We start from the raw sequence: 17,305 nt of genomic DNA, 5'->3' as shown, positions 1-17,305 counted from the left end.
GCGGAGAGAGAGGAGGTTAAGTGAGCCCATCTTAGGAAACAGCACCATGCCAGCCACCAACTACAACCAACAAGATGAAGAGGAGGGTAGAGAATGAGTTTGATTTTATTGCTTACTTTAGAGTCAATGTTATGAGCAGCTGCGAGTTAGAAAGAGGCGGACCTTTTTAATAAGAAAAATAGAAGAAGTAACCATATGAAGGTTTCAAATCCTTCTTTAAGGTTTTAATTTATCCTCCCACACAAATTTTGTAACATTGTCAAATTAATTCTGCTCCACTTCCTTAGAACATTAATTGCTCTAATCATGATCTCATTCAGATGAAATTATCAATTAGTCTGGCACATTACTAATCTTACTATCAGAAATTTAATAAAAATCCATCCGTAGCTCTCGATGAAAACCAACAAAAAATAGGCTTGTTAAGATGTGTTCTGCTCCCTTGTGAACTTTGGCACTTTTCGGTAGCGCTCTTGTACTGCCTACACCAATTGGTCAATTAAAGACAATTTCTTCTTCCTAGGCAGCGGATAATACAATTTGAGAAACAACTTCGTAGAAATGTCTCACATTAGTTCCAAGTCCTCTTCCCAAAGTAAACTTTCCTTCATCTAATGAAGGTTGTAGTGTAATTACACATTGAAACTTCATCATTGTATTGTATACATTTATAATAAAGTTGATTTATCCATCTAAAAGTTCCAAGGTGGATTGCGCTTGTGGTCGGCTGGATAACAATAAAGAAGACGAGAACATTTACAATTAAAATAAAAGAGAAGTTATTAGCTTAGTGATAGCGCATTACTAGATTCCCATGCGAAGATGCCGGATTCGAATCCAGCTGCTAGCCCCGCTGGGTTTCCTCTTCCTTGAGGGTTCTTAGAGGCTCACTATCCAGTGATAGACAGTGTTGTCTGTAACAAGAAAATCCTGTCTACAGGACCGGCAGTGCACAAAAATGACTCAGCCAAAATAAATAATTTCAGTGAAGTAACGAACGATCTCATGGAAACATTTTGATTAAAATTACCCTTCCAAAGCAAGCACGAGTTGTTGCAAAACTATTGTGCAAAATTCATGACTAAGTTGTGATCAAATAGTTTATTGAAAGAAGATTGCGTCAAGTTATACCCATAAAAACTATTATTTTTGTACAACGAATTCGCCTATAATCACATCATCTTGAAACAATTTACTTAAAGTAAAGAAATACTGGTGACCTAAAAAATATAGTGAAGTAATGCGGTAAAGTTAAATTGAAAATAAAAAAACACTATTAAGTTTAAATTAGAAACTATTAAAATAATAGCAATTATTTTATATGAGTCAGCGAATATCTGAGAAAAAGATCCAGGGATTTGCATATAATTTAATAGTTGTGAAAAGTAAAATTTTATTTCAAAATAGAACTGGAGATATAAAATAAAAAAGGGAAAAAGTAGAATATTGAACATTATACCACTCATTTTAGATGTTAATATTCTATTAATTTCGTTGCATTTATTTCAATTACTTTTTCATTACTAAATCATTATGCTAGAGTTATTAATAACATTTAAGCTTTAGAAAACTCTTAGTTTAACGATGTTTAAACACGATAAATTTTTAAACGTTAATTAATAAGTTAATTTTAATTCTTAACAAATAAAAACAATATTAGATACTTTAGTATTGAGATACTTTATAGTAAAATGGGTGAGTATTACGTAACCTGCTTCCAGTTTAATCTAAAATCGGGAGCTCTATAAGAAAGAAAATGTGCACTAAAGCCGCATGTGTCCCATTGTACTTCCTACGAAAAACAGCTCACATCAGGGTAGAGGCGAGTAAGAACTTCGGCTCTAAGAGGCAGGAGAAAAACACTGGAAATTGTTCGAGAGTTTGGAAGTAATGTGTGTATTTTCTAAGAAGGTAGAACTGAGTACTTTCCCTAGATATCCCAAACAACGACTCAGTTGTCTATCTCACTCCATAGCTTTTTCAAAAGGGCTAACTCAGCTTGTTCTTCGTTTTGCCAAGGAAGTAGTTGAGCTGGTCTTGTCAGTCTCGCCCAGAAAGATCTTTAGATGCCTCTTGCCAGAATCACTAGTCCAGTTGGCAAGATTGGCTCCCCAATATTATGATTTGTAGTTTGTAATCAAGAAACTAGTAACTACACGTAGACGTCTACATTATTCATCACTGTGACGTTGTGAGTTAGTTGGGTCATTAAAGGTCATACCTTCATATAACCTTCAAAATAAATAAAAATAACTATAAAATGGGACACAAACCCATACTTTTTTTTTTGTACAGTTGGTGAGAGAGGAAAATATTATTATTAATACAAAGACTATTGATCTCTGCTTGGGATGTAAGAAAATCAGATTTTGTTATCACAAAGCTGTGTTGAAGAATTTAGGATGATACTAACACGAATAGTTCATTACTGCTCAGATTGGAAATTAACAAACATTAAGCTATCCATTACTTCTTCAACTACATATTTATTCAACAATATTTAGGAAAACCAACTTCCACATTGAAGGGGGGGCACTCCCCTCCATATTAACATCTCACAGCTTTGTTTTCAATAGATAGTTTCAATAAATAGTATCATTAAAAACTAAATGAAATGTTAGGCTAGTTGAATAATCTTAAGTTTTCTGCACATTCTATCGCTAGATATAAATGCAGTATTATGCCCTAATTTTGAAAGAATGATTGCCACATTATGTACCTGCAGAAATAGAAAAACATGAAGAAATCTAAACAGAATAAAAGGTGAAATAAAAACAAGAAATATCACAAGAATATGCCACTTAAAATCAGCTGTAATAAACACACAATTTATGGTGGCAGTTGAAAATTTCTAATAGCGCTCTCTGTCTACCTAAGTACGACAAAAATCAATTTAGTTCTTCTAGTAAAAATACCAGTGATGAAAAAAATAAACATAAAATCAATTCAAATCCGGTGTGTATAGTGAAAACAAATGATGCTAATAACCAAATAATTGGTTTATTTTTCTCTCTTTTCTGTTCAACCTTATCAAGGCCCTTCATCCTGATGGTTCACCAGAGGAACTCTTCCACTCGATATCACACACAACTAGTGGCGGCGGAGGTCACTGTTGGGGAGCGAAAGAAGGGTCTGAACAGCGGGGGTGCGCTAGATTTAATTTCAACTCTTCTCTTTTTTGTCCTTCACCCATTGTGGCGGCACTCTGTGGGTCCCCAGCTTTTCCAACAACGACCTCAACCAACCCTTCACTACAATCTATATTTAACTCACCAAATTTACCGCCCTCTTATTTTATTTTCAATATTTTTTTTCCATCATATTCTTTGTTTTTATTTATCAAACTTCTACAAAAAAAAAATTCATAATAATAAAAACTGCCCAAAAGTGTTGCTTTTACATTGCTGTTCAATTTAATTTTCCGCTTGTTTGCCGTAAAAGAAAAATATTGTAATTAGAATTATAAATGCAAGAGCACTTAAAAGTTGTCCAACGTAGTAAACTGTAGAGCTAGGGCTCTCAGCGAATTCATGTAGACATCTTCAAGGAGAGGCACATCTTGCTCCATCGTTTAAGTAAATAGTTAATTAAGTGATTGTGTGGAATGAGAATAATGTATTGATTGAAGAGGAAGATGAGAACTGATTAAAATAATAACTAAAATAAATAATTAAAATTAAAATTAAATGCTTCTCCTAGAAATATCTGAGGTTTGTTTGTAGGCTTGATCTAATTTTAACGTAAAGAAAGTAAGGGATTGATTAGTAGCCCTTCAAAAGTGAAGGACGGTATACTTATAAAAGTAGATCGATACGACTGTCTAAGTAGACAAAATTATTTTATTAATTAAAGTATCGGATGCAATGTTTCTCCTGAATAGAACTCAAAAAGGGAACTAACTACCGTTTTCTTTAAAGATACTTTGTTACTACGCAGGCTTCATCCTAAAGCTTGCATGCATGTACATAGTATTAAAACTGTCCGGTAGGACAGTTGTATAAGGGTTGACCATCAAAAACTGCACGAAAAAGCGTAACGTTGAAAAACACCCAACTTTGACAATTTTTTTCTATTTTTGTATAAAAGATAAAATTCCCAAATTTTCTTTAAATCTTACTCCAAACCCTCCTTCATAACTGTAATTTTTTTGCAACCACCCAGATCTAATAGGTTTTGAGAAAAAAGTTGCCGAAAATGAGCAAAAACCGCTTTTTCAAAAAATGTTCTTGTTCTTGTTCTTCTTGTTGTTGTTGTTGTTGTTGTTCTTGTTGTTACCTTTTTTGTAAACAACGTAGCGCCTAAACGCGTGAACCGATTTTCATGAATGAGGTGTCATTCGATTCGGAATTTTATGTAGATGTGCCTTTTAGGGGTCTCGACCCTGTACATCGTATGGGAGAGGAGTTAGCCCCCTTTATGTAAGGCCCCCTCCAAAATTATTATTACTAATTACTCTGTAAATCTTGGCCCGATTTTGATAAAATTTGGTAGGATGATAGGGTTAGGGCTCCCCTACGTAACATTAAAGCGGCGATCAGCTCTTACACTTGTTAAGGGGAAATATAGGAATCGTTTCAAATTATCGACACGTGAACCGATTTTCATGAATGAAATGTCATTCGAATCGAAATTTTGTACAGATTTGCACTTTAAAAGTCTCGACGCCGTGCCTCATAAGGAGGGGAGTTTGCCCCACCCAAATAAGGCCCTTTCTAAAACTATTATTACCAATATTTCTATAACGCTTAGTCCGATTTTGATAAAATTCAGCTCGAATAAGTGGTTAAAGCTCCTCTACATTGCTGATGCTCTTGCACCTACTAAGAGGAAGTACTGCAATCGTTTAAATTATCAATGAGTGAACCGATTTAAATCAATGAATTGTCGTTCGATTAAAAAATCTTTGCCTCTTTGCCTAGAAGTTCTGCAATCGCAGTTTATTTTTCTTACTCCTCTTAAAAGGAAGTAATGAAATCGCAGTTTAATTTTGCTATTCACGCACAAATACCTTCCTATGTTATTCAAAACGCTTTTTCAAGAAAAGTTGTTACTGAGGATGGTTTGGGGGACCTTAACGATAATCATTCTTTAAAAAGATCTCTCTAGTGGTAGTTACGGTTCCGACTTACCATCTTATCAGGTTATAATGATAGAATTGCTTATTCCAAATTTAAAAAATCTGTAAAGCAGATATGTAACTTTGTAAAATAGACAAAAAGGAAAATCTATCCAAAAGGTACAAAAATCTCTTTAACAAAAACTTACAGTTTAAAATGTTAAGTATAAGGGTTGATTAAACGCCAAAAGGTACACAAATCAGCAAGCACTCAAAATTTCATTAATTCTTCATTAATATTTAAGTAATTTTACTGCATTAATATTCATTAATATTTTTTAGAATTTATTAGATGTCACAGACCCTTATGCTGGCCACTTCATTTATAATATTTTTTTGTTATAATTATGATAAATCACACATATGTACATGCATGTTAAAGTAGAAAAAGACAAAGTTAGAGTAGGCTACTGTCTTGAATTCGTCTTACCGAAATATTCGAGAGCACAAATAACACACAGTTATAACAAGTAGATTATTCAACAACAATTATTGATTTCTCTATTTTAATTTAATTTTACTTATAGTAAAATACTGGAATAATTAGCTGTCCTAAAAATATACATATCTTATTTACTTTATTTTACATATTACATTTTTTTTTATAAAAAAAAGTTTTGAATTTTTTAGCCTCATAATTTTTTTTTATTTTTTATAACGTTTTTCTTTTTAACCTGTATTTAATAGTTTGATTATTATAAATAACTAGATATTACAGTCAATCTACAGTGCTACTTGAACAAATATTTTGTAGACGAAAATGGCCAGCATAAGGGTCTGTGACATCTAATAAATTCTAAAAAATATTAATGAATATTAATGCAGTAAAATTACTTAAATATTAATGAAGAATTAATGAAATTTTGAGTGCTTGCTGATTTGTGTACCTTTTGGCGTTTAATCAACCCTTATACTTAACATTTTAAACTGTAAGTTTTTGTTAAAGATTTAAGTAGTACTCAAGTAATTAAGGAATTTATAATGAAAATAAAATTAAGTAAGTAAGAAAAATTTTGATCAAGGATATTGATTGATTATTATTAGAAAGAGTCAAATTAGAGAATAGTTTATAAAGGTAACCTCAGTTAGAAATGAAAATAAAAAATTATTGATTCCAGGCTCCTCTCGAACCAATTTAAGTCAAATATAAAATTTATCTCCGACGAATTTTATCTCGCCTCACTTTTACATTCTGTGAGAAAATGATTAAATGAACGTATAAGTTACATTACATATTGACCACTGATAACGTTCAATAGAATATTTGTATTATTTCAATTAATATAAAAATAACAACAGTTAACCAAATAAATGCCCTCAACTTTTTAATAACCATAGAGGACAAAATATTTATATTTTAAATTCAAATGAAGTCAGATAGAAAAATAATTGTGGTTAAGGTAAATAACAATTTTGTAGAAATGAAATTGCTTATTGATAAAATAAACATTTTTTATTTTTTTGTAAAGTTTTGCAGAATGTATTAAATAAATAAAATGTAACAATTATTTTTCTATTTCAACGCTACAGTGAGCCAATATTGAAAAAGCAAGGACTACATCAACACGATAAAATTAGGATCATTTTGATCTTTTGTAATCAAACCATAGTATTAAATTTGTTTACCATCTCTAATAAAATTTGGAAAAAAGACCTTTTTTTATTTAAATTCTATTCTGCACAATGAACTCAATTTCCGTGGTTTCTTGTTCTGATGGTTCAGGATGTTTTCTAAGTCAACCTTCCTTGAATTTTTTTTTCCCCAAGAAATTTTGCCCAGTTTCAGGGAATACTTTCTTAACTCTTGCCTTAGAATTCGCCTATTTTTAGCATTTTAGCATATTTTTCTGGGTGTTTTGTGTTTGCTTTTATACTAAGTTATTTGATACCTTTTAATAAACATTTCTGCGGTTTTTCTATTTGACTGCAGTTTCCTTTGATACTTTAAAGTTAATTTAAAGAGTGTGAAGTCCCCACTCATCGCTTGTACAATACACATAAATAGTTTATTAATAAGATGATGAAAAGGAAAAAGTAGTTTAAACTCGAAAAACTGAAGATGCGAGAATGCCAAAAAAATTAAAAGAAATTTTCAATTTAATAATGTAACCTGAAACACTTTTATACATTCTAATTTTATTAGATGCTATAAAAATACATTAATAAAAACAAAATTATCCGTTAAAAAAAAAAAATTGGTATAGCCCAAGTTGTATATGGTAAAGGGTAAATCTGCTCTTCCCCAATTAAATGTCTCATTTACTTTTGAATTAGTAATTCTACGCTACATTTCTTCCAATTAATGAACACTGAACCATTTAATCCCTTTGTTTAGGACATTAGTCCTACAATTTATCTTGTAAAAAAATTACAAAATTACTTGTCGTTAGTGAATGTGAATTCAGAAACCAAAAACAACTATACTGTGAAGAAAAACAGCAATATCCACCTATCCAACTGTAATCAATTTTAATTTTAAAAAACTGAAGATAATAAAATGATGATGGGCGACAAAAATCTCAGATGTTGACGCCTTAAATCATTAAAATAAATAAATAAATAATTAAATAATAAAATTATGATATTATTATTATTATTATATATTATGAAAAATAACCTTCAAATAGTTAATGGGAAATTTTAGATATTTAACTTGCGATAATGCAACTGGGCACTCCGTCAAATGTAGTAACGGGTTAGTACCTAGGTAAGATTGGGATCATTGACTTGCATGTATTGGGACCTGATTACCACACGTTGCAGAATGAAGGATACTTTTACTATCTGGGAGGCGAAGATTCTAGAATTGTTTCATTATTAATCTCAGCAGAACAAAAGAATTACAAACTTGCTCTATCTATAAAGCTGATGGAAGATGGCTGACTTGAAGATTCGTAACAGTTGGCTTTTTAGGAGCAAGATTTTTTAAAATTTTGTTTTATAATGTATTTTCACAACGTTGCAACAACATAGAATTGGTATCGAAGAATGTAAATTGTTCTACAGTACCATAAAAACTAAAAAAACATCTGCACAAAATAATGGCAAAAATATTAGGAATTAAATTAGCTTCTTTTTTTTTTAAAAAAAAAATCTTACCCAATTTTTTACCATCTTCTTGCCTGATGACAATGCTTTTTGAATCTTCTCGTTTCCAAGTAACTTTTGGCTCGGGTTTTCCGACAGCTCTACATCTTAGACGAATCGTACCACCTTCAGTAGTTACATGGTCATCATTGCCTTCTTCGTTCAGTATATCTGGATTTATATTTACTTCTAAATGTGCCATCTAGACAGCAATTTTTTTATTAATTACTTTTGGCAATTCGTTACAAAAAACATAAACAAAAATCATAAATTAATTTATTCGTTTTTAATAGAAATTCGTTTCTTAAAATATTCATTTTAGTTTAAACAAATGAAGATTGGATCAAAGTTTGAAATCGTTCTAGGACGGTGGACTGCCGACTATGTTCTTGAAAAATAACCTTCAAATAGTTAATGGGAAATTTTAGATATTTAACTTGCGATAATGCAACTGGGCACTCCATCAAATGTAGTAACGGGTTATTACCTAGGTAAGATTGGGATCATTGACTTGCATGTATTGGGACCTGATTACCACACGTTGCAGAATGAAGGATACTTTTACTATCTGGGAGGCGAAGACGCCTCTTTTTATGGGACCAACGTTTAAAACCAAATTGTTAAAGACCTTATATCACCACTTAGCAAAATGCAAAGCAGTCATAAAGGATTTGAAAAGTCGTTTCCTCCTTCAATGAATACAATCGCAAAGATACTTTACAGTAATTATCTCTACCCTAAAGAGGACTTTCTAAAACTTGGGCGTCCAGTAAGCAGGCCATTCATCTAGTTTACGATGCCTCATCAGATCTGTTTTTGTACAGCTTTGGTATTAACCTGATTAAAACGCTAATATTAGATGAACAACTGCGATTCTATTAAAGGCTCCTGATAGGTAAAGAAGAAAATGCCTTTAGTTTGCAGTGAATATGACCGTGTTTTCGAGGACGAAGGAATGAATAAAACAACCAACCTCTCATACCACACCAGTGAATGAGGTTAAGAAATATTGCGCAAAAGTTAGATAAAAAGAGGATTGCATTTTCCAATCCTATTTCGTTCCTATTCCTGGATTTTGTTTCTTAACCAAGAATCATGTTCTAAATCCCTTCTCTGACTTTTTTTTTTTAAAATAGAAATACTTGGCGTACTGATAATGCGAAATAAGAGTATCATTGGAATATTTTGTTTCAAAAATGTTTTCCATACTTTTAATTATTCAATTTCTGTCAGTTATCCAATAGAAAACTTAATATGATTTTTGATCAGTACTGATTAACTTAGTAGTGTGGATTCATATTATACTTGATATTTCACAGCGAAGAGAGAGAATTTCCTTCATAAAACTGTTTTTAAGAAAGGGTCCTACGTTTTCAGATGGTTTCCCAGAAATAAAAAAGTTGAAAATAATAGTATCCACTAATATTTATCCGGAACATAAAGCTCAAGCTGAGAAAAACAAACGGGCCAGCACCTAACAAAATTTACAATTTCGAAGCAAACAAACACAAAATAAATTATTGTTTCCCAGCAAGAAAAGAAAGAAAGAGCTGTTAATTATTTTTATTTCCATAAACTAATATTGCATTTCACATTATATAAACTTCCAATTAAACGAAATGCCATGTTTTTAAAAGTTATTTTTTTAAATCCATTAATTATATAAAAAAAAAAAAAAAAAATATTACCTGACTTTTCATTGGATCAGTATTAATCTGACACATGTAAGTACCAGAATCCTCTTTCTGTACGTTAGATACTTTCAATTTCCACGTATTGTGACCGTTATGTGTTACAGACAGTCTGTTATTGTGAGCAACTAAATGAGTGTGTATGGCCAGAATGGCTTTAGAATCTGATTTGATCCACGCTACCTGCAAGAAAATACAGAAAAAAAAAAAAATAATAAAAAATGAAAAAGTTAACTAATAACTATTTTTTCCCACACGTTTAACGTCCACCTGTCAACCATATAACTACCAAAGAAAGACGGACAGTGAAATTCTCAGAGACCATTAAAACACAAGGCCAGGCTAGGAATGAAATTCAGTATCTATCAGTGGACTTCCAATATCATCACCGAAGCAGATTTGGCTCTCTGTTACACTTTCATCAACCTGTCTTCAGATATATTACATCCCATAATTTCCAACAGAATTTAAGAATCAGTTGTCAGGAAACTTTACCTTGATTACAGCTGTTATCTAGTCTTAGAGCTAAAGAATTTGAAATACTAAGAACAGTCAATTTTTGTAAATCATTACCTGCAGAACAAATCAATATCACAATCTAAATTTATGAATTTGTCAACATTTAATTTACACCTAAACAGAAAAAGCGTGCCTTCTAGAGACTATCTCTGCAGGAGAAAAATGAACAACTGAAGCATGCGTTTTCGTTTTTAATCTCAACTGTTAGACATGTTTTATATTTCAAATTTGACCAGCCACAGCTTATAAAGACGATAACTCTTGTTCCAGTGGGTGTTACAGCACAATTTTTCTGGTGTAAATAATCTAAAATGAATCTGACTCTATAAGCCACAGATTCTGGGCATTCTATTTCTCTCTTCTTCCCTTTAAAATCAATATTTGTGGCCTTTTTAAGGTGAGACTATAGAAAGATTTCAATGAGGTGGGTTTCAAAATTAGAGCAAAATCTCTGACAAGAAAACCAAGCTAAAAGACTTTCAATTTATGTTTAGTTAGCTTTATTGAATATCTTCAAGCAGAAATAGGTGGCTGTTGCAAAATCATCTCGCTTCTAGTTGGTTTAAAACCAAACCTTCCAAATCTGGATGTTTTTATAAGCCAGATGGAGTAGAGTTATTAAAGAATCATAGAATTTTACTTTTTTGTGAATCTTCTATGACTTCAATTATTGAAGGAAGGTTTTTGCTGCAACAGCAATTTAAAATCGAAAGTCCATCGAAAACTAAAAAAAAAAGACATATGTTGACGACTTATCTGGCCATGGAAATAAATTGATTAGAAAAACGTTGATAACAAACGCAGAGTTATGGTTATTTGAGTCGAAAAATGATCTGTTGAAACAGTTTTGATTCATATTACATTTCTGTAAAGTTACCCGTTGGGATCTTATTCCACTTTGTGCAAAAAAACTTATTCTGGATTGGTAGCAGAGAAATTTCTGTAGTAAGAAGGAGGAAGGCCAGCATCTCTTGGCTAGTTTGTGGTCATATTGGACGGTATAATATTATTTGGATGTCCCTTTATTGTGGGAACGTGATTCAGATGTGTTGTCACAAGTGTAACGGGGTTAAGGATACAACTGATCTCATCACAACCCCAGTAACTTCTACAACTGATTGCTACCCTTTCTCACAAGATTCCCTTCATCATTCCCTCTCACTCTTTACATACGTACAGTTATATGTTTATATAACATTTTCACAATAACAGCTTCTGCAGTGACAAGAAAAAAAAACTTCAAAAATTATCTGAATATTTTTAAAGTTTTTCGTAATATACACTTTTTACTGAAATCATTTTTTTTAAATTTTAATAAGAACAATTGTTCCACTAATCTCCCTCCTATACCAGACCACTTCTTCGACCCATACACTACCACTTATAATCATAGAGCTTTTATGAACAAAATACAAGAAGCCCAAATTTAATAGTTCATTAAGCAATGCAGTAAACGAATCTTTCATTAAAAATAAAACAAAAAACTTTCAACTGAAGAATGATTTTTCAATTTGAGATAGATTTAGAATTTGGCGAGAATGTAATTGATTCATGGATAAATCTTATCCATAGTCTCATAAAAAGAGTGAATCTGTGAACAGGCGGGGAACTCCACGAGTGTGAATACAGTATATTAGCACTGAGCCAATCCCTTCCTAGAAAAATTCTATTAAAAACACGTTTGGAAGCTTGGTGTTAGGCTTTCCTCAGAAGTGCAATTTTAATTTAATGATGGCCTATAATAATAATATTAAAAACAACAACAAACAAAATTTATTTATTTGGCTTCAAAATTACAATTTATAGCCAGAGTTCAGCTGTTTTACATTGGCTTTTATTTGTTAATTATTATCATTAACATGCTTATGGCAGGACTCAACTTCTATTCGACAACCACGGCTCAATTTCCCTTCTCAAGTCTAAACAAACTTTCAAATATAAACAAATAGGCCTAACCTTATCCAAACTGGTACAATTCAGTAGAATATCTAATTCTGAATTAGTCCTTGTCAAATTAAATTGCTGTAAATATTTCAACCTTAATGAGTAAAAAAGGCACAATCCAACAAAATATGTTCAACAGAATCATTAGCGTTATCTGAACTACACAGGGCACAATTATTTTCCGGTTTAAAATCATATTTTGAATTTTGTATTATTTATTATTATTCTAGGGAATTTCTTACTCATTAACCGTACCTGACATATGGTCTTTAAAAATCCAAAAGGGATATTTAAATTAAGGTAAGATTGTTCGCGGTTAAAACTACTGACGAACCGGATAAAACTATTTTATCTAATATTGTAAATTTTGTTAATATCAACACTGATCAGATTGGATTTGTATGCATTTATTAAATTAATCTTATTTCTACTCACTTCCAAATAATCACCGTTTTGCCACAAAACCATTGCCCCGATTTTTGCTAAGCATCCCTTAAGAAATTTGCACCAATTGAAGGGCAACTGTTGACAACAAGATGTTGCATTGTACAATCTATTATAGCATAATTTGGGGATACGGTTATTGTCCATTTTAAGTAGTGTTAACCACCAGTTAATCGTCCTTCTAAAAATTTGAAACACCTGGTGAACTCTACCAGTTTCGTATCTCAACAAAGCATCAGGCGTAGATCTAGGCAATTGCAGGAGTGATTTAAAAAAACTTTATTTGAACTTTATCCAGACTATCAGAATACGGAAGTGACCAGACCTCTCCACAATACAGCAACACGCTACTAACCATAGAGTCGAATAGCATCTCCTTGGTTTTCCAAGAGTCCGCTCTGCCCTTACACAGTAATTCTCTGATTTTAGCCACAGCTGCCACCCCCAACGACTCACTATGTACGCTCGCTTTCTTAAATTTACCATTTGCTGTAAAAATTATCCCAAAATATCTAAAGCTCTTTACTATTTCTATTTCTTTTTTATTACAATAAACATTCTTATGCTTGCCCAACTTTGCTCCCCTATGAGAAAGTAAAATTTTTGTTTTATCTATGCAGACATTCAGCAGATTGGCATTGCAAAATTTATTTAAAAGTTCCAATTTAAATTCCACATCTCGCCAAGAATATCCTAAAATGACAATATCGTCCGCGTATAAAAGCATCAAAACATCCTCTTCCTCGTTAATACTGATACCAACTGCTTCATGATTCCTGAAGAACTCAGTGATATCACGTATAAATAAGGTGAACAAAAGTGGACTAAGGTTTTCTCCTTGTAGGACCCCCTCTGTAACGTTAAATTCATTTGTTACTTTTCCATCACATTCAATAAAGAGAGACGCTTTCCCATAGAGGTCTTTAATAACATTAACGGCTTTGCCGTAGGCAGAAATAGCATTTATTTTTTCCCATAATTTTCCGTAAGAGAGGGAGTCGAAAGGACGCTGGAAATCCACGAAAATCCCGAAGCTTTAGCCCTTTTTATACGCAGATGTACGTTCACCAAAGAGGATAACGAAAACACAGCGTCTCTACATCCTCTTTGTTGCCTAAACCCCATCTATAATAATAATATTAACTGAAACTATTAGCTAAATTTAAAGATGAGAAGTTAAAGAAAATTAAGTGACCCAAGTGGACATATAGATTTTCACAATTTTATTTGAACAGTAATTATTTCTGAAGAAAACTTAAAACACCACTTTTCTCTTTATTATCGAACCCAACTAATCGATAAAGGTTCTGGCCTTTAATTTTTTTCCTCTACCATAGCAAACTGATAGCCTTTATAAATTAGAAAACGCTGATGTGCTAAACCCAACATATGCCAAACAAAACAAGAAATAAGATTTTTTGGAGGGCTTTCAAGATAATTTTTCTTTAAAAACAAAAAATATAAACAAGACTGTACTAAAAAGAACTGTTAAATACCTTGTAAGGACCTAGGTGGTTGACTACGCAGGTGAAGATGACCTCCCGTCCTTGGGTTGCAGTTTGATTCATTAACTCATCCACAAAAACTGGTTTATACTCTTCCTGACCCCGGCCTGCACATAAAAATAGTTCCAAGTTAAACAAAACTTCATCTGTTACCAATGAAATCTTACATTACAATTAGGTTTAATAGAAGCTCTTGATTCTATCATTACAGATTTCCCATTTTGTGATAACTATCTCATTTTTTGTCTCTCCTAACCCAAGAATTATACTTTTTGGTAATATTTCTCAACAACTGTTATTCTTGCTTTTAATCTTACATAACCTATCGTCTTAGTGTAGCATTTACCCGTATTAAGGAATGTAGAGTAGCTGCACCAATGATGAAGAAGGTGTGCTTTGAATGATTTAAAAGCAATTGAACGTAGGAAATTGTTAAATGATCTAAGGAATATTTGAGCCTACATTATTTTATGCAAATGTGAAATTAATCCCAATATCTCTTCATTATGATCGAATCTTTAAGCAATCTAACTAGAATAAAAGAAGGAAGGAGAGAAGATAGAATTATTAAATATTAATGGTAAACACTAGAATCAATTTTTTAGATCTTCTTTTTTATTTTTTGTCTCTTATTAATTTTAGATAGAAATGTTTCAGACCAGTCTGGAACCATCTTTAGTCTTTTAGGGTCCTAACACTGTTTCCTACTGAAAAGTACCCCAATACTTTTACTTTTTAAAAATACTTTTCTTTTTGTAAAATTGGATAATCTGAAAAATGACAATGGGAAATCTAACCCAATAAAATAATAATAACTATATACCTAAATAGTTGTAAATAAAGTTTTAACTCTTGGAAAAATAACCACAGTTCAAAAACATGGCATTACAAGACTGAAGGTGGATTCCGAGTGGACTAAAATGATTGAAATTACAAAATAATAAGAAGGGAAAATAAAAATTGAGATTGAGTGATATTGAAAAAAAGGTGGTTTTCCAATTTACTATAATTTCAAAAAATTTTTGACTGCAGTCTATCTATTACAAAAAAAAAAGGAAAAACGTTCAGCGACTTTTCCACTACCGTAGAAACAGTAAAAATTGCGCTAATTTATAAATGGACTATGCAATAAATACATAATCGCTGACCATTATGCAAATAGTGTTGCATCAAAAACGGATCCAGAAGTGCTTTAATAAATTTCTAAAATAGAAATAAAAATAAAGTTAACTTAGTACTGTGAAATTTACAGTCATGTTTAGAATTCAATATTTGTTTGGTTGTGATAGCCCCATGAATAATTCAGATTTTAATATATGTTTTAGCATAAACGATATAAATAATTATTGAGAGCGATATAAATGAAAGGTAATATAACGCACTTGTGTCATAACATGGGTGTTAGTGTGCTGAGTGATTAATTATAACACACAAGAGGTGTTTGTATAACATTGAAAATTGGTTTTAGAGTTACGCTTCTTGGAGATATAACATCTTGATATCGTGACGTGTATGCACATCAAGATGCTAATAGCTTCAAAGTAATGGATAGAAACTATTCATAGCAAACCTAACCGTCAAGATGAAATTATTTTCGAAATAAGATCTATTTAAAAGAACTGAAAATTGCTTTGGGTTATTATTATTTTTTCTTAATAATTATAATATATTTTTTAAAAATAAAAATTTCATTAATATAAAAACTAACGAGGAGAAAATTTGTAAACAAGGCCAAAAAAAGGTATCTAATAATTTTACTAAATGTATTGAGAGAGGGCTGTCGAAACTAAAAACTGAAGTTAAAAGATAGAGAAAATTAGAAGTGAACTAAATAATTAAAATATATAAAAAATAGGAAATTAGAATGGTAGCTTAACGGTGATGAAAGGAGGCTTGATAGTGCAGCACAAAAAAGATATGGCGATTGAACACTAGAGATGCTGTTGGTCAATTCAGGTCTAGAATTAAGAATCAGATTTAAATATAATAATAATAATACAGATACTGAAATCACAATATACATGTATTAATTATTAATCAAAATTTGGGCACCTAGGTAGCTAAATGTAAAAATGTGGAAGTCAAGTGATGTAACTTGACTTCCACATAATCTGACAATTGTTTTTTTTTTAAACTGAAAAGTTCTCTCCTTATTTTTCTGAGTCTCACTGTTTGAGAAATTTGTAAGTAACGTTTAAAGCCGAACGTAAAGAGATGTGGTTTGCGATACAGTTAGCAGGTTACAATTCTAAGATAAATTATACCTAATGTAAATCGCGATATTCTCAAATGCTGGCTTCAAGGTATGAAAGCTTACTAATAACAATACTTATGGCTTCTACTTAAAACTTATAGTCTCTTAGTCCAAGGGCAACTGAAGTCTCATTTTGACATTTCTTAAAGCTCTTGTAATATAAATTTTAGACCTTTTAGTGGCTGTTGTATAGAGAGTTGTGCAGAGTTATGGTATTATCCAGGCGGCCGGTGAGGCGAAGTCAACAGGTGGAGGATATCAGCTGTTTATTTACACACTTCACTAACGACTTCATCGAAGAAAATTGCAACAAACAATAGTAGGCTATTGTTGTAGTTATGGAAGATTCAAGCTAAAAAAAAAAGATAAAAGAAAAAAGAGGCTTTGGTTTCGTTTAAAATTTTATAAACACCTTTGATTGGTGTAAAAAGCAATTTGATTGCGTTATAAATCGCATAGCTTCAAACCGTGATTTTTTAAACATTTATTTCGTTATTTAAAATCTGAGTAATATAATGTACAATAAGTAAATGAGGAGAATGAAGGGTAAATGGATGCGTGAAAGGGAGGATGAGAGAAACTGCCTAGCGGTAGAACTCTCTACAGGATATAATTTTTAGGCCTTCAGACTGCGAGTAAGTCGCGGAGCCACTGGCGATTCAGTCGGCGCGTATTGTTAGGAATGTCAGGGGAGGCGAGAGACAGTACAAGATGATTGAAGCAAGTGGAGAGAGCAGTATGGAAT

The 17,305-nt window shown here is 31.8% G+C and overlaps 1 protein-coding gene across 6 annotated transcripts in view; it reads right to left on the bottom strand.

The window, feature by feature from the left end:
• Nucleotides 1–17,305, bottom strand: part of LOC141456154 (lachesin-like) — a 413,770-nt gene that overhangs the window by 36,476 nt on the left and 359,989 nt on the right. For all 6 annotated transcript variants that reach the window (XM_074131863.1, XM_074131864.1, XM_074131859.1 and 3 more), the window contains 3 exons: nucleotides 14,298–14,413; nucleotides 9,892–10,077; nucleotides 8,216–8,405 (listed from right to left, as the gene is read on the bottom strand). In XM_074131863.1, coding sequence (XP_073987964.1) covers nucleotides 8,216–8,405; nucleotides 9,892–10,077; nucleotides 14,298–14,369 — 448 coding nt within the window. In that variant the 5' untranslated portion in view covers nucleotides 14,370–14,413. The remainder of the gene's footprint in view (nucleotides 1–8,215; nucleotides 8,406–9,891; nucleotides 10,078–14,297; nucleotides 14,414–17,305) is intronic.

The sequence above is a fragment of the Rhodnius prolixus genome, unplaced genomic scaffold (assembly GCF_049639745.1).
Source record: "Rhodnius prolixus isolate KJV_2025 unplaced genomic scaffold, Rpr scaffold_4, whole genome shotgun sequence".
Classification (NCBI taxonomy): domain Eukaryota; kingdom Metazoa; phylum Arthropoda; class Insecta; order Hemiptera; family Reduviidae; genus Rhodnius; species Rhodnius prolixus.
Note: the sequence above shows the minus strand (reverse complement) of the source record. Positions and strands in the feature narration are given on the sequence as shown.